Source organism: Cherax quadricarinatus, chromosome 80 (assembly GCF_038502225.1).
Source record: "Cherax quadricarinatus isolate ZL_2023a chromosome 80, ASM3850222v1, whole genome shotgun sequence".
NCBI lineage: Eukaryota > Metazoa > Arthropoda > Malacostraca > Decapoda > Parastacidae > Cherax > Cherax quadricarinatus.
The window spans coordinates 16,760,591-16,779,366 of NC_091371.1; the positions used below are offsets into that span (position 1 = coordinate 16,760,591).

At 38.1% G+C, this 18,776-nt stretch overlaps 1 protein-coding gene across 1 annotated transcript in view; it reads right to left on the reverse strand.

Annotated features, from left to right (window-relative positions):
- Positions 1–18,776, reverse strand: part of LOC128702436 (uncharacterized) — a 120,935-nt gene that overhangs the window by 13,710 nt on the left and 88,449 nt on the right. The window contains exon 5 of the mRNA XM_070102056.1: positions 14,555–14,664. Within this exon, the coding sequence (XP_069958157.1) occupies positions 14,555–14,664 (110 nt within the window). The remainder of the gene's footprint in view (positions 1–14,554; positions 14,665–18,776) is intronic.

The following is an 18,776-nucleotide window of genomic DNA, read 5'->3' on the forward strand; positions in this document are numbered from 1 at the left end:
TGAAAAATCTGGTACAAAAGATAAGGACATAAACAATCATAACAGATTGTAACCAAAAAATAACACTACACTGACTGATGGAAATGAGACTAGAGAGCAATAATGCTCCTTTATGTGGAGTAGCCTAGCTAGAGCTTGTTGGGTTCTGAAGGAGTACATCTAGCTGTAAAAGCTGGTAAAAGAGTAAAAAGCTGATAACAAGAGTATCAAGTCCTGACAGCTTTATAGTTTTTCTTCCTTCACAACCCTGCCTGGGATCAGGTTTTTCTGTTAACTGCCTATTCAACGAGGCTGCTACTGTTGGAGGAGTGCCAGCCCACACATCCATCACAGTCTGGTTGATCTGGCACTTAGTGGAGGTATTCATCTAGTTTCCTCTTGAAAACATTACACTTGCTGATAGCAGGTTGAAAAGCTTTGCACTACAGATGGTGGCTTTTAATTTGTCCACAGTGCTTCCCCTTTACACTTCCTCCCATACCTGGAGTCTACCCTGGAGGGTGTTTCAGGGATCAATGTCCCCATGGCCTGGTCCATGACTAGGCCTCACAGTGCATCAGGGCCTGATCAACCAGGCTGTTACTACCAGCTGCACGCAATCCAAAGAATGAACCACAGCCTGACTGGTCAGGTACTGACTTTAGGTATCTGTCCACCTCCCTCTTGAAGACAGTCAGGTGTCTATTGGTAATCAGGCGGGAGGCAGTTAAACACTCTTGGGCCCCTGACACTTAATGTGTTATCTCTTTAGTGTACTCACACCTGCTTTCATTGGGGGATGTTGCACTGCCTGCAGTCTTTTGCTTTCATAGGGAGTGATAATGTGTGTGCAGATCTGGGACTAGCCCCTCTAGGATTTTCCAGGTGTAAATTATGATGTATCTTTCTCACCTGCATTCCAAGGAGTACAGCTCAAGGGACTTCAAATGGTCCCAGTAACTGAGGTGCTTGACTGTGCTTATTCATGCAGTGAAAGTTCTCTGTATATTCTCCAGTACCCTGTATATTTTGCAATTTTGCTTGCCTTGAAAGGGGTTGTTAGTGTACAGCTGTGTCCCAGCCTAGAGAGAACAACTGATCTCTCACGGCACTATGTGATGGCAGCATGTAGAGTTGGGACTAGGCTCTCATGTATCTTCTATGCTTACAATATCAAGTACAGTATCTCTTTCTATTGTGGGGTTCGTTAGACAGGAGATCATAGTGAAGGAAACACTGATGGCTGTTATGAAATGCATTACATATATTGTGAATACTAGGAGAGAACCCAGCATGCCTGTCTGCCCTCTTCTATGCCCAGTCGGAATCTGAGACAAAGGCCTATGGGCAACTGCCCAAGTATGGGGAAGCATATGATGTCATGGCCTGGCAAGGGGGCCTTGCTCTAAATGTACTAGGGGATTGTAGGCATACATATAATTACACTGTTAACATTTCTTCACTCCAAGTAACACATTCCTAGTACTTTAGATGCTTTATTGGCACTGTGCAGGTATTAAATAATCTCTGTACCTTTTTCCCTTTGATATACCTTTGAAGAGTTTCGAGAGTTTATCTACTCTCTGAGCCCGGCCATGGGCCAGGCCCATCTAGTGCTTGCCTGGTCAACCAGGCTGTTGCTGCTGGAGGCCCGCTGCCCCACATATCCATCACAGCCTGGTTGATCTGGCACCTGGTGAAGTTACTTGTCCAGTTTCCTCTTGAAGGCTTCTACACTTGTTCCAACCATGTTTCTGATATCTTCTGGTAAGATGTTTAATAGTCTGGGACCCCGGATGTTGATACAGTGTTCCCACTCTGATATCTCCCCTACCTTAAACCGAGTCATCCACACCAAACAATATTCTAAACAAGAAAAGACAATTGATTCACATATAACATACACTTACAAGAAGATTTGAATAGCATCATCATTTACACTGTTACTCTTGTTTTGAAAGTTTTCATTATCCACTCTTGTCATTTTCCTGGCTTGTGCAGCATTTGTTAAAACAAAAAATCGTCTCATGTTCATATACGCAAGTCTTTTATATGTCCCTTCTGTTGTAAGATACAGTGCTCCTGTATTATGTATCCAGTGCTCCTTTTGAATTCCTTTCATATCTGAGCAGTTAGAATTTGTCACTATTAACATCATGTTATTTTTATAATGCCCGCTGGAAGGCTGTGTTGATATCTGCTGGCAAATTTTCCATGTCTTTTGCTGTGGTAATTTTCATGCTTATTTTGGTATCATCTGCGAAGGATGCAGCTAGTGTTATTATCTGTCTATGAGAACAAGGAACAGTAAAAAACCCAGGACTGTGTTTAGGGGTACTGAAATTTTCACTATGTAAAAAGTGTTTTCTTTTGTTAACATCTACTGCTCTTTGCATTTATTTTGTTAGAAGATCAGATATCTTTTTTCTCCTTTTCTGTTACAACTGTTGACCTTCTTTTACAGGCCAACAATCCATGATCACATTTGGGATAAATGAAGTCCTCTACTGTAAATGGTGCTTGGAAATCCCCTTTGGGAAAACTGTTTAATTAACATGAAGTGCTCTCCAAAACTGTGGACAAATGTGTAATTTTTAAGCTGGGGTGGAAGGTTGGAGGAGAGGATTTCAGACCTTTAGAAGGAAGACATTATGGAGTATATTAGGTACCATAATGAAGAATTACGTAATGATGACCTAGCAGAGATTAATACAATATATCCAGAGGTAGAGGATGAAGTGCAATAAAAATGAGAGAAATTTTGTTTTTATTGCATATTTTCATATTTCCAAGCAATTAGAGGAGTTTTCCGATTTTAAATTTTAGCTACAATATGCATATAAATGCCAGAACTGATGTTATATTGTGTAGATACACACAAATTATTATAGTTTTACACTGGTCTCTAAACTGCATTTTAACTGCATTAAAACATGTGCTAAACCAATAGATGTTTACTACAAAGGTATGGATTAGTGAAGGTAGAGGGTCAATGAGGATGCCAAACTGAAACCAAGGTTCGTGCAATAGATCAATTTTCATTAGAAATTTAATGAGTGCGTATGCATCAGAGGAGAGATTTTCAGTGAGATCAATTAATATGTCTGAGCACTGTAGATGTCATAGTGAATTCCATGTGCTCCTTAACAGAAAAGTCTATTGCTCCTCGACAGACAGAAAAGTCTATTAAGATATGGCAAACTGACAATGCAAAGTGGAAGCCCTTGCAAAGGTGTTAAACATTTCTCCTAGTGACATCCATGAGCAAATCATATATTAAATTGACAAACTGAGAGTGTAGTTTCTCATACCCTTTACCAGTAGGAAGATGTACAGGAGCCAAATTATAGTTTAACAGAAAACAATATGTTAAGTTTTAACCTGGATCAGTATTGTTACCAGCAGTTTAAAAAAACACCAAAAAATAGTCTGAGAAAGGAACACTCCTGTGAGGGACTGGAAGCTTATGTGTAATATATTATGAAAGATGATGGGATGTGGGAAGTTGAATTTCTGGATAGCTTGTAATGCACTGGGGGAGCAGGAAACAGCAATGATGGACAAGGCAGGCATAGTTGCAATGTGCATTATAGTGATGAGTATTGCAATTAACTGCTATGAAAATGCTGGTTAACTGGCTAACTAATAAATACCCTTGGATTATTCTATCTGAAAAAACAGACGCACACATGCACACACGCTCGCACACATGCTCACACGTACTCACACAGGTGAGAATGCATGCACACACAGACACAGCAGGTGTAATAAATATGAGTGCACAAACAGATCACAGAAAAGATGACCTCTCATTGTAAACAACTTTCAGAAATAATATACTTATACTGAAATATGTACGTGTTCCTCACCTGAACAAGTATTTCATAGGATTACTTTTCCTCTTAATGCCCTCCTAAATCTCCTAGACATTGATAAGGCTAATGTATGGAGGATGGAGAAGTCAATACCCTCCCACACCTGCTTACTGGCACTCCAGTTTTTGAGGTTAGGTTAATAAGGTTGAATTTATGTCCACTGAGTTTAAAGGCCAATCATTAAAGCATGGTAAATCATAATCATTTAGCCAATTCTTTGTCTTTAGCATCATGGCAAGGGACACTGTCTTCCATACAAAAGTTGCCCTGGCACTTCTTGAAAGTGTCATGCAAGAGTCTGATAAAAGTTTATATATGCACGTGCATAGTTATGACAACTACTGTGTATACATACATACATATGTACATATGGTGTTTGATTTCCAATTCTTATAAAACCAGTGATGTACAACATACCATGTGTGTACGTATATATGTATGTGTATAACACATACATACATTCATATTTTTTTTTTTAACAAACTGGCCGTATATCACCAAGGCAGGGTGGCCCAAAAAGAAAAACGAAAGTTTCTCTTTTTAAATTAAGTAATTTATACAAGAGAAGGGGTTACTAGCCCTTTGCCCCCGTCATTTTAGTCGCCTCTTACAACACGCATGGCTTACGGAGGAAGAATTCTGTTCCACTTCCCCATGGAGATAAGAGGGAATAAACAAGAACAAGAACTAGAAAGAAAATAGCAGAAAACCCAGAGGGGTGTGTATATATACGCTTGTACATGTATGTGTAGTGTGACCTAAGTGTAAGTAGACAAGAAGTGCCTGAAATCTTGCATGTTTATGAGACAGAAAAAAGGACACCAGCAATCCTACCTTCATGTAAAACAATTACAGGCTTTTGTTTTACACTCACTTGCCAGAATGGTAGTACCTCCCTGGGTGGTTGCTGTCTACCAACCTCCTACGTACCTAGATACATACATACATTATTTTTATTATTATTAAGACACTGGCCGATTCCCACCAAGGCAGGGTGGCCTGAAAAAGAAAAACGTTCACCAACATTCACTCCATCACTGTCTTGCCAGAAGGGTGCTTTACACTACAGTTTTTAAACTGCAACATTAACACCCCTCCTTCAGAGTGCAGGCACTGTACTTCCCATCTCCAGGACTCAAGTCCGGCCTGCCAGTTTCCCTGAATCCCTTCATAAATGTTACTCTGCTCACACTCCAACAGCACATCAAGTATTAAAAAACATTTGTCTCCATTCACTTCTATCAAACACGCTCACTCATGCCTACTGAAAGCCCAAGCCCCTCGCACACAAAACCTCCTTTACCCCCTCCCTCCAACCTTTCCTAGGCCGACCCCAACCCCGCCTTCCTTCCACTACAGACTGATACACTCTTGAAGTCATTCTGTTTCACTCCATTCTCTCTACATGTCCGAACCACCTCAACAACCCTTCCTCAGCCCTCTGGACAACAGTTTTGGTAATCCCGCACCTCCTCCTAACTTCCAAACTACGAATTCTCTGCATTCTATTCACACCACACATTGCCCTCAGACATGACATCTCCACTGCCTCCACCCTTCTCCTCGCTGCAACATTCATCACTCATGCTTCACACCCATAAAAGAGCATTGGTAAAACTATACTCTCATACATTCCCTCTTTGCCTCCAAGGACAAAGTTCTTTGTCTCCACAGACTCCTAAGTGCACCACTCACCATTTTCCCCTCATCAATTCTATGATTCACCTCATCTTTCATAGACCCATCCGCTGATGTGTCCACTCCCAAATATCTGAATACATTCACCTCCTCCATACTCTCTCCCTCCAATCTGATATCCAATCTTTCATCACCTAATCTTTTTGTTATCCTCATAACCTTACTCTTTCCTGTATTCACTTTTAATTTTCTTCTTTTGCATACCCTACCAAATTCATCCACCAATCTCTGCAACTTCTCTTCAGAATCTCCCAAGAGCACAGTGTCATCAGCAAAGAGCAACTGTGACAACTCCCACTTTATGTGTGATTCTTTATCTTTTAACTCCACGCCTCTTGTCAAGACCCTCGCATTTACTTCTCTTACAACCCCATCTATAAATATATTAAACAACCATGGTGACATCACACGTCCTTGTCTAAGGCCTACTTTTACTGGGAAATAATCTCCCTCTTTCCTACATATTCTAACTTGCGCCTCACTATCCTTGTAAAAACTCTTCACTGCTTTCAGTAACCTACCTCCTACCTACCTACCTACCTCCTATATATACATATATATAAAAAAAAATTTTCTCAACAAGTCGGCCGTTCCCCACCGAGGCAGGGTGACCCAAAAAGAAAATTCTTTCATCATTCAACACTTTCACCTCACTCATACATAATCACTCTTTGCAGAGGCGCTCAGCTAGGACAGTTTAGAAGTCCATCTAAACTGTCAATATCCCAGACCCCTCCTTTAAAGTGCAGGCACTGTACTTCCCATTTCCAAGACTCAAGTCCGGCTAAATCTATAAAAACCGGTTCCCCTGAATCCCTTCACTAAATATCATCCTGCTCACACTCCAACAGCTCGTCAAGTCCCAAATTCCATTCGTCTTCATTTACTCCTATCTAACACACTTGCTGGAAGTCCAAGCCCCATGCCCACAAAACCTCCTTTACCCAACTCCCTCCAATGTTTCCTAGGCTGACCTCTACCCCATCTTCCCTCCACTACAGATTTATACACTCTCAAAGTTATTCTATTTTGTTCCATCCTCTCTACATGTCTGAACCACCTCAACAACCCTTCCTCAGCCCTCTGGATAATAGTTTTGGTAATCCCACACCTCCTCCTAATTTCCAAACTACAAATTCTCTGCATTATATTCACACAACACATTGTCCTCAGACATGACATCTTCACTGCCTTCAGCCTTCTCCTTGTTAAAACATTCACCACTCATGCTTCACACCCAATATAAGAGCACTGGTATAAATATGCTCTCATACATTCAACTTTTTGCTTCCATTGACAAAATTCTTTGTTTCCACAGATTCTTCAGTGCACCACTCACCTTTTTTCCCTCGTCAATTCTACGATTCACCTCATCTTTCTTAGACCCATCTGCTGACACGTCCACTCCTAAATATCTGAATACATTTACCTCCTCCATACTCTCTCCCTCCAACCTGATATCCAATCTTTCGTTACCTAATTTTTTTGTTATCCTTATCACCTTACTCTTTCTTATATTCACTTTCAATTTTCTTCTTTTACATCCTCTACCTAACTCATCCACCAACCTCTGCAACTTCTCTTCAGAATCTCCCAAAAGCATAGTGTCATCAGCAAAGAGCAACTGTGACAACTCCCACTTTGTGTTAGATTATCTTTTAACCCCAAACCTCTTGCCAACATCCAAGCATTCACTTCTCTTACAACTCCATATATAAATATATTGAACCATGGTGACATCACACTTCCTTGTCTAAGGCCTACTTTTACTGGAAAATGATCTCCCTGTCTCATACATGCTCTAACCTGAGTATGTAGAAAAGATGACTGTGTTGCATTAGAAAGTAGTAACAATTATGATAGGTAAAAGAAAACAAGTGCAACTAATGTGACATTTTACTGTGGCAATGTTGCACTCCCCAGGAGTCCTGTCAACAGTAACGGCTTGACAAAGCTCCTGGAGAGCAAAACGTTGCCACAATAAAATGTCTCATTACTTGCACTTGTGTCCTTTTTAACCTATCATATTGACAATAATTGTACCAACATTATAACAGTAAGAATTTTCAGGAAGGAGACAGAGTTGGAATGAAAGAAACCTTTACGTGAATACGAAGTGTTTAGTTATATAATCTCCAAATGTTCAGGCTTCACCCAAGTCACTGCTTTCACTGCTTTCAATAACCTACCTCCTATTCCATACATTTGCAACATCTGCCACATTGCCCTCCTATCCACCCTGTCATACGCCTTTTCCAAATCCATGAATGCCACAAAAACCTCTTTACCCTTATCTAGATACTGTTCACCTATATGTTTCACTGTAAACACTTGGTCTACACACCCCCTACCCTTCCCAAAGCCTCCTTGTTCATCTGCTATCCTACTCTCCATCTTACTCTTAATTCTTTCAATAATAACTCTACCATACACTTTACCAGGTATAATCAACACACTTATTCCCCTATAATTTTTGCATCCTCTTGTGCCCCTTTTGCTTTTATACAAAGGAACTATGCATGCTCTCTGCCAATCCCTAGGTACCTTACCCTTTTCCATACATTTATCAAATAAAAGCACCAACCACTCCAAAACTATATCCCCTCCTGCTTTTAACATTTCTATCTTTACCCCATCAATCCCAGCTGCTTTACTCCCTTTCATTCTACCCACACATTATGTAAATATATACATACATACATATACACACACATGGTATGCTGTACATCACTAACTTCATAAGAACTGGAAATCAAATACAGCCTGTCCTCACTTAGTGACGTACTCGTTTACCGAAAACTCGGACTTACAACGGGCTCTCTGACTTGTGTACATATCTAAATACACGTAATGTATATTAGAGCTGATTTCCTCTATTCTGTTTGTTAGAATACATAGTACACTACTGTATAAACATTTAAAAATATATCAGAAAAGTTATAAATGATGCAAAGGGGACATTAAAACAATATCAAAGATGGTCGACACAAACCCACTACCATTATAGCATGCTCCTCACTTAGTGATGAACTCGTTTACCAACGTGGTCTTAGGAACGGAACTCAGTCGTTAAGTGAGGAGAGGCTGAACCATTCCATGTTCTCACTCATTTAAAAAACAAAAGTTCGTAGGGTATCATACACTTCATAATCTTTTGTTCAGAAATGGATTATAAATTAACACCATTAATATTAAAGCTTCTCTGAAAATTTTTAATTATTGAAGAAAATATTACCAGATACTTACTTTAAACTACAAAGATTTAATCTTATATCTTCTATATTCCTTCTAATACCCTTGTAAACAAGCTGCCTCAGATAATAGCAGTAGTAAAATAAGATGAGAAATGTAATAAATAGAAGTGTGAATAATGAGTAAATAAATCTGAAAACTAGGTTAGGTTAGGAAGGTTTGTCAGGAAACAGGACAAGTGTTTCTTGATGCAGGTCTCAGTTATACGATGACCCATAACTGGAGCTTTTGGTCATCTGACCAAGGCCTTCCACTGGCTTACCGGTCCACCCCTTTAAAAATTATGGTTATGATCACACTAAAAACTACAGTTTTAAAAAAACTAATTTATCAATGGTGGCAGAGAAGGTATGAGAGGGAGGCCCCTCCCCACAGAAGTTTGGTAAATACTAAATGCTTTCAGAATTAATTTTGTTAACATTCTCAATAATGAATTATCTGCTAAATTAATCTGTGGAAAAGCAAAAACTGCATAAACTAGACTTTTTGTTGTCAAATTTACACAATTCACAATGAACAACTGGGGTGTCCTAAAATGTGTGGAAATCTGGCAAAACAATCCAAAATATCACATTCCTGTATAATGTAATTCTGGATATCCCTTGGGCTCTTACATTGATATAATGTCAACCACATACAAGCCACACTAGGTGACTTTATCAGGTACTCAATAAGATTACTGAGAAAACTAAGTCTTTGATATAAAAGTAACCTAATAAAAATTTACTATTGACTTTCATTCTGTGTAGTGTAAGAGTGAAATGTTTTGCCTTGGTTTTACCAGCCTGGTATTATAATAATAATATTACAATCAAAACTAAGTGCTAAACCCACAAGGACCACCCTAGCAGATATGTGGTGAAACATGGCAAATATAGCTTCTTAAGTGATATACAGTGGAACCTAAAAAATCGAACTGCTCCCAACACAACCAATTATGTAAGTGTATTTTTGTAAGTGCTTTTATAAGTGTATTTTTGAGGGTCTGAAATGGACTAATCTAATTTACATTATTCCTGATGGGAATAAATTCATTCGGTAAAGGCACCCGAACAGCCTCCTGTACTGAAGAAAGTTCAATATTTGAGGTTCCACTGTAATCTCAAGAGCTTCTTAAATGACATGATCTCATAGAGCTCAAGATTCACACACTGCTTTTCCATGGGTTACCCTACAACAGCACCTTATACTTTTTTTTGTTTAGTTTTAATTTTTTTTTTTTAATTTTCACTTAAAGATGACAAAATTTGCTTCCTTCACTTATCTGGGTAAGCTACATGAAGTAATAATAAATAATGTTGGAATTAAAGGAGAATTCTAATACAAATATATTAATATAAATATCAGTTTTATTAAAAATTTACATTGATAAAGACACCACTGAGAGCAGACTACCTACAAAATTCCCTAATTGAAATACACTTGACAACAAGATTACAGTACACTGTACTCAACATTTTGAAAAGTATTTAGTTTCTGCAGGTAACCTACCTAGGCTGGTAGATTTTGTTTACAAATAGATTAACCTTAGTAACAGATCAATCTAAATAAAGAGTCTGGCAGTGGGGTTGTTGCTATAATGTTTCACTTCCAAATCCTGAGCAACAGTGTTATAATATACTGTACATCATTCTAGGAAGGAAAATAACAAATTAAAAATTAAAAATGATTCTCGGTGAGGGCTACAACAACCCAGCTGACAATGCTCTTTAATAAAGTTTACATTTAAATGAAGCATAGTCAAATCAGTACAGAAACTTAATATCACATTATAATGGTTTAAAAAAATGGTAAAAAATAGTTGTTCTTCATACTTTACAAATTATCATAAAAAGGCTATCAAGTAAAAGAAGTCAAATTTTCGAAGACCATTAAACAGGATATGATGTCTTCAAACTGCATTAACTACAAAGGAAAAATCTGTCTCATAAGATAAGTTAGTGATATCATCAATATATAGCAAAGCACTATAAATGAGCCATAAGCTGTCAAGTAATTATATAACAAAAAATCTGATTCAGCAACTGAAAATGAAAAAGTACAGGCTGACCACTTTCAAAATTTTGAATCCTGAATATATATTTACTAATAAAAACAATTCACAATCCAATTATTTATCTCAAAATACAGATGCCATTATGACCCCAAAATATAAATACTGTATTATACAGAAATAATTAATTTTGTGATAATTAAAACAAAATAATAAATTATATATTGCATATGTACTGAAATAAATAAAAGATTATTAGAAACAAAATATTCTGTAAGCACTATGAGCCAACAAACTTTTCACTTCAACACAAATTAAACTAAAGATCATGATAAATAGAGTTGAGCTGAAGTTCATCCAATTCATTTGTTTTTCGAGCTGTCACGCAGGCTTTCACTCAAGAAATGCAAAGAAATGCACAGAGGGCAGGTAAAGCATTGCTCATTCTGAATATCTTGCTGACCTGCAGCAAGAGATCACTCAATATTTCAATGCCTTAGCAGATAGGTAATACCAATATCAAACATTGTATTAATCAGATTTTTAACATATTTTAATGTTTATAAAATAAAAATATTTATATACTATGTATGTATGTGTATGTATATATAATATATATGGGTCATACAGAGTTGTGAGCAGGCGTATGCAAGGGAGGAAGGTGCAAAATTGAAATCAAAGTTTGTATAATAAGTTTATATAAAAAAAAAAAGTCAAGAGTCTGCAGTTATGGTGAGACTTTCAGTGAGGTTAGTGTGTGTGTCAGGGTACTGACACACACTGACCTGTAGATGCTGAATGCAAATTATAGGTGCAGGTAGAAGTGACAGTCTAATAAAATACGAACAGATAATGCGACCGAACAGTTCTCACAGAAAACTACCTGGTCTCTGTCCAAGTGGTATCAGTGTGCGTCATGTCCGATTCTTGAAGGTGAGAGCACGAGTTTCCATAACTGATAAGAATGGGAAGATGGCCAGGAACCTAATTGTGCATCAACTGAAAATAATTTTTGTGTTCTAACCAGGCCAACACTACTGACAGCAGTTTGAAAGTTATGATGAATATACTGGAAAATAGTCAAGAGAAAGGAATACTCTATGAATAGCTGACTGAGCTGCTTTGTCTGCGTGTTCACTGCCCTGAACACTGGTGTGTCTAGGAACGCAATAAAAACTGCTTTCTACTTGGTGAACACATGCAACACTTGGGTATCTTTATTGTTGAAACATTTTACATGCATAGCAGGCTTCTTCAGTCCAATACAGAGGTGAGTTGCATTGGAGACAGTCAGGTGTTCAGTCCCTTAGCCTGAAGGAACTGAACACTTTAATCAAGGTTTAAAAACTCTACACCTTTAACTAAGGCTAAGAGACTAAATACCATAAAAGTACAGCTCCCTTTCTTTCAATGTCTTCAGTATTGGTCATCTGTACTTGACTGTTTAAGCCTAATGCACTGGAGAAACATTTCAACAATAAAGATACTCAAATGTTGCACTTGTGTCTTATTCATCTACCTGTCAGTTCTGTATAGCATTAATGTAGTGAAACCTTGTGCTTGCTTAACATGTGACATAACCACTGTTCTGTAAAAAGATAACTTGGATGTGTGATGGATTAAATTTCTGGATAGGGTGTAATACATTTTGGGAGATGGAAACCAAGGATGACTAAGCAGACATGGTTTCAGGTGACTGATAACTATGAATATTACACACAACTCAGCAGTGAAAATGCTGGCTGACCCTAGTAAATGTCCTTGGAGTATCATGTGGCATTAAAGCTGTATACCCTGCTCCATCTTTGAAATGGTAACCTTCAGTTTACGATGCTACAGCATCAGAATGTGACAGTGTTATTCAAGAAAGTCAGTGCTAGTTAGTAGCTGACATGAGTCTCTCTGGGCATGGAAGCAGAAAGGTGTAAACCAATCACTGAAACCTCACAACAAAGGAGGGAAGAGCAAGATAAAGGGTGAACAAGAAGTTGAGTTAAACCAAGAGATTTTACTAATGCACAAATAAAGATTAAAGGGACATAATAAATGGAGATGATAATTAAATGATTCTTACTAACATCCGTGATTGTTCTGTATATAAATGGATTGTACAGGTCATGGAAGTGGATAAACTAGCAGAGACAATGAGTACTGTGCCAATCTTGCAAAGATGGAATGTTTGCCTCAGCATATAAGCCTTTGAAAGATTATACAGATCCTAGACACATGTAAACCTTGATGATAAATGGGATCAAGTTTAGGAAGGGTAGCAGGAGAGGCTGAGGTATTTACAGTAGTTGGTCTTTGTAGTACAGTTTCAATAAGATCTAGCTGAATGTAGAAGGGTTTGTCTACGAGTTCTCAAAGAAAAATAAACTAAAGTTTTAAATAGGTTCAGTCAACTATGACGGGAAGCTTTGAAGGCTATGCGAGATTTCCACGGCATTCAACACACAAAGAGAAAGGCTGAGAGCTTCTACTCGAATACTGAAGAGCCTCTCCAACGAGAAATCTTTAAAGAAAAATGGTTGTTTGCCTTTGGAGTCCTAAGGTATGGACTTGGGACAAGATATTGCAAAGCCAAGTAGCTGTAAATTTTTTAAATATCAAGAAAAAATTACAATAACAAACTGGTTATCAGGAAAAGCACTGCTAACATATTAAGAGAAGTGTGTGCTTCTGGTTTCTAAGTATAGTATCACATAAAACATTTGTTAACAAAGTGTTCCTGCATTTTACAACTAGCACTGGTAAGAGTGGCGAGTCTTTAATAAGAAATATTTGAAAAAAAAAAAAAAAAAAAAACTGAAGACTGTGGGTGGAGAAATGTCAAAGATAGCAATGACTGGGGTGATTATTACTTTTTTTTTACTAGGAGTTGAATGTGTTGGGTAATTCTGTAGCAAGATATCCTTGGTATTTTTCTGTGGAGATGAAACTGGGTCACTGCTATATTACACATGCCCTATTTTTTTGCATTTAAAAAGAGGATTTCACTTCTTCGAAAAATAGGGTACAGAGGATATTATGAAGGGTATGCTGTTTAGCAGTTAATTATTATTATTATAATAAAAAAAGAAGCGCTAAGCCACAAGGACTATACAGCTGTTTAGCAGTTAAGATGAGAAGGTTGAACACAAGATGGAACATCATGATCTGTTTCTCCAAAGACTGGACACTACTCCCACGATTTGCAATATTTTGCCTGTTGGCCAAAGCGCCAACATTGTTGGGATGCTAGTTTGAGCTCGTTTACTAGAATATTTCTAAGCAATGCAGACTGAGGATGGGAGGTCCTGGCAATGGACAGCTTAGCTAAATTGCTCAGGTATCATCTCTGGCTGCTGACTGGGCAGTTAGGTTCAACTTCTGTATTAAGATGTTGTAGCCCAAGTTACTTGTGTTACTTGTGAATGTTTAGACAGCACTGTATAAATTCTTGTTGTATTACAGCATATCAGATGATGTAGCTTTGCAATAGATTGGTGGCCTGGTCTGTATTACTGAATGGTGATAACAGGCATTCCTCTACTTAGAGCACTGAAAGAGACATTTTGGCTGATGGAAGTTTGAGTTCCTTGCTAATATGATGATAATATGCTGAGTTTCTTGACTGAAGGGAAAAGAATTTTGTTCATTTTTTCTATATGCATCTTGTTGGGGAAGTTGGTAAGTTTCTTAGCTCATGTAGCTCCTTGCTTACATTCAATGTATAGATGGCTTAGAGCTAATATCTCCTATGATGTGTAAAACATACAAAAACTGTTGGAGTCATGGATGAAGCCAGGTACATGACCATAGCAGTGAGGGTCAGGCAACAAGTGATTGTCTGAAAGTAACTTTGGGTTCTGAGGAGTGTCCATGGTCCTTCAGAGATTAGTAAAGAGTGTTGCATAACTTGAGATCCAGAAGGCACGATAAAAAAAAAAAAAAAAAAAAAAAAAAAAAAAAAAAGAGGAAAGGGGGCATGGGTGGGGGGTGAGAACCCAGAAAAATTAAAATAAATCATATATCCACCCTGAACCATTGTCATTTTCATTGCTGCAGGTTGTGTTGCTGTTCCCTGGAACCATCTCTTATCATACATAGTACACTCTTTAGCAGCAGAATTTTACAAAAGAGGAAATATCCCTACTAGTGAGGTCAAAAGATGAAGGATCAGGGAATGTTTAAATTTGATCAGAGCATGAAAAAGAGATCCAATTTCTCACATCATGAGCCCCTTCGCTGTAGCAAGGGACCCCACTGAAAAGGAATGTAAGCAAAGTAACATTTATGAAAGGATTCTGGGAAACTAGTTAGCTGGACTCAAGTCCTGGATGTGGGAAGTACAGTGCCTGCACTCTGAAGAAGAGGTGTGCTGTAATGTTGGTATGTTTCTGGCAAGACAGAGATTAAGTGATGGTGTAGTATTTCTTCCTTTCTACCCTACCTTGATGTGAGACAGCTGGTGTGTTAAAAATACAGTAAATAAATAATTATTAATTTTTTTTATTGCGAGTCACATAATTGCAAGACAAAAGGGTGTATTTAGTTATACCACCAAGAAAGGTAAAGGTATCTTTAGCAATGTTTTTTGTGGCTAAAAACTTTTCAGGCCAGAAAAAGGATCAAAGAAACTACTTAAGAGAAAGATATCCAAAGAGTCCACTGCAAGTTATTCAGAGCTTTGACTTCTCTCATTTATCATCCTTCGCATTCAATATTGGCTCTGCCATTCTGGTGTCGAGGGCAACGAACTTGCAGACACTTTTGTGATATTGCACAGCCCAACACCTGTCCATCTCTATCAGGGATATACCCTATTCACACTTATTTTTTCAGGTTTGTCTAGGAGCATCTAGGACTGATGGCAGCACCACTGCTTCATGTTAGAGGACAAGACACTGTAGTACTTGATTAAACCACAGCAGGGTTCTTGGTTGATTCTTCACCATATTTACATTCTGAGAAACAGTTCTCACACAACTGCACATTGGTTATACAAGATGAACACAGCTATCACATGGAAAGGCACCCAATAACTATGCAACTTGTCAGGCTTTGTTGATAATCAATAACCTTTCGGTTACTTCTTCCATTTACCAAAGAGCCTACAGCAGGGGTTCCCAACCTGGGTTGCAACCCCCCCCCCCCCCGGGGGTGCGAGATGGCATTGGAGGGAGTACGACAGAGTCCCAAAGAAAAGCACAATTTCATTTACCAATTACTTTTCTAATTGCTCAATTTAAATTTGACTTCATCTTCAAATATGATATTACTTTTGCAGGGGGTGCAACATTAATCAAACATTTCCTAGGGGTGTGGGGCATAGAAAAGGTTGGGAACCCCTGGCCTATAGGATCCATTTTCAATCCATTTTTTACTGCCTGGATACTCTCACATTACCTGTTCTTTCAGAAAGCCCTACTTTGCAGATGTAAGCTATTCTTGTTCACTAAGTTCATCTGTTGCACTAATTTCCTTAGCTTTGTGACCCATATGGGGTGAGCACAATTTGTGAGTATAACAATAATCAAAGATTTTCAAACTAGCTCATGACAAACTCCAAGCTTAGCAACTGCATCAAGCACCACATTGGGAAGGCTCACAAATTGGCTCTCAATTTTCTTAAGAGGGGCACAAGCTTATATTATCCCACCACAGGCATAGGTTTAATGTGTTACACTAGTTCTGTTTAAATGTGCATAAATGCCTTGATTTTTTTAAACTTATGTGATGACTCTGTTTGAAAAAACAAGGTTATCCTTCAAACATTTAGTTCGAAAAAAAAAATTCTGTTCTAATCATTAAAAGCGAGTTTAAAGTGTTTTTATGTTCTTAAGAGCATTCATTCAAGTATACTGCCCTGAACAGTTGAACTTTGAGGACAGAAGATATGAACTATTTTCTATTCATACCAACATATGTATACTGATGATGTCTCCAAAACTGAGAAGAAAACTTTCAAAAGAACTGATCCTAAACTAGATTACAGAAGAGTGCTGATTTTGTTCTGCAATGAGAACCACTCTAAGAAACAACTAAGCATGACTGTGAAAACCACCTTTAAAAATGTGAGTATCATGATGCCCAACAAATAAAAAAAAATTGTCATGGGAGGTACTATATCCCAGTCATCGTAAACCATGTAGAAAGTAAAGAACACATAGGCACACCCTCAGCATTAGGCTTGTAAGAACCATACAAAGTGCATACTGTATCTTGCAATCTCGTTTTTGAAAATGGTACATAACACTAAAGTTGATAAGTAAGACGCACATGCAACAGTTGGGTATCTTCATTGCTTAAATGTTTCACCTAAGCAGTAGGCGTTTTTAGTCAAATACAGAGGGCAATATATCGTAGGCAGTAGGAGTAGTGGTGAGGTAAAGATGATGTAATCAGTCCATCAACCTTGGAGATATAGTTTTTAAGGTGATCTGTCCTTCAGCCTGGAGAAGAGTTCAGTTCCATGGTTTTGAAACAATATTGTTCCAGACCATGGAGCTGAACTCTTCTCCAGGCTGAGGGAATGACCACCTCAATAACTATTTCTCCAAGGTTGATGAACTGATTACATCTTTACCTCACTACTACTACTATTGCCTACAATCCATTCTCCTCTGTATTTGACTGAAGAAACCTACCATGTAGGCAAAACGTTTCAACAAGAGATACAACTAACTGTTGCACATGTGTCTGACTCATCAATATGATTTTTTAACTTTTTACTGGGTAGACTGATAATCCAAAGGTCTCTATCAAATGACGAAAAACTATACTAAGCAGGTCATCAAATAACTCCCTCTCTCAAATGCAGATGTCTAGTACAGTGTTTATTTTATTAACACAGTGGCCATCTCCCACCATAATAGAACGACCCCAAAAAAGTTAACACATTCACCATCATTTATTTAACAGTGGTCTTGCCGAAAGTGCACAGATATTACAATTCAAATAACCCTCCAAACTGCAACATCACCACCCATCCCTTAAGGTGCAGGAACTGTAAATCCCTTCACAAATGTTACTGTATTCACACTCCAACAGCACATTAAGCCATGAAAACAAATTATCTCGCTCATTCCAGTTTAACAGACTTACACAAACAATTGACACCCAGTTGACCAAAACCACTTGAAGGAGTGGCTTGCCAGAAATTAAAAATTAAATGCAGTGAACACTTATCCTTACATCAAGCTCAACCATCAGGCACCTAATTTGAATACTCAGAATTCCCAAATCAATCAACTTATAGGTGTGAGTAGGGAAAAGGGGAACTACTAAAAACATCACAAATATTCTTAAATGAACACCACTTAGAATATGAAAATCAAGCATAGATGGTAGGCAGGCAGGGTAGCAGTGCCCATTCCCTCTCCTACCCCTGACTGATTTATACCAGCATCTACATCTGAAGAATTGTCTATTTACCTAAATAAATGAATAAATAAACAAATATTTAGCTAGTAGAGAAATAGTCTCCATAAAAATTGTTGCAAAGCCCACACACTTCTGGCAAGAAAGCTATTGAATGAGTGTGTTTCCTTCTTTAGGCTAACTCACCTAGGTGGTTAAAAAAAAAGCAGAGGCCAAATACTTAAATACTGTGCAAATATGCTTTGTGTGGTAAGTGTAGACTGAAGGCTTTTAATATTTTATGATATATATGTCCACATATAGTAATCAGCAAAACATTTTCTAATATCAGTGACCATTCTATAAATGGAAGGATTGCGGAGATCATGAGAGCGTACATAGTAGCGCAGGCAATGGGCATCACGGCGATCGGATAAGGATGGAACGTTAGCTTCTGCATAGAGGCTTTCGACAGGGGAAGAGCGAAAAGCACCAAGGCATAAACGTAATCCTTGGTGATGAATGGGGTTAAGGCTAGAGAGAGTAGCAGGAGATGCCGCTGAATAGATCTGGTCACCATAATCAAGTTTCGATAAAATAAGGGTGGAATGTAGGTGAGGGTTCGACGATCAGCTCCC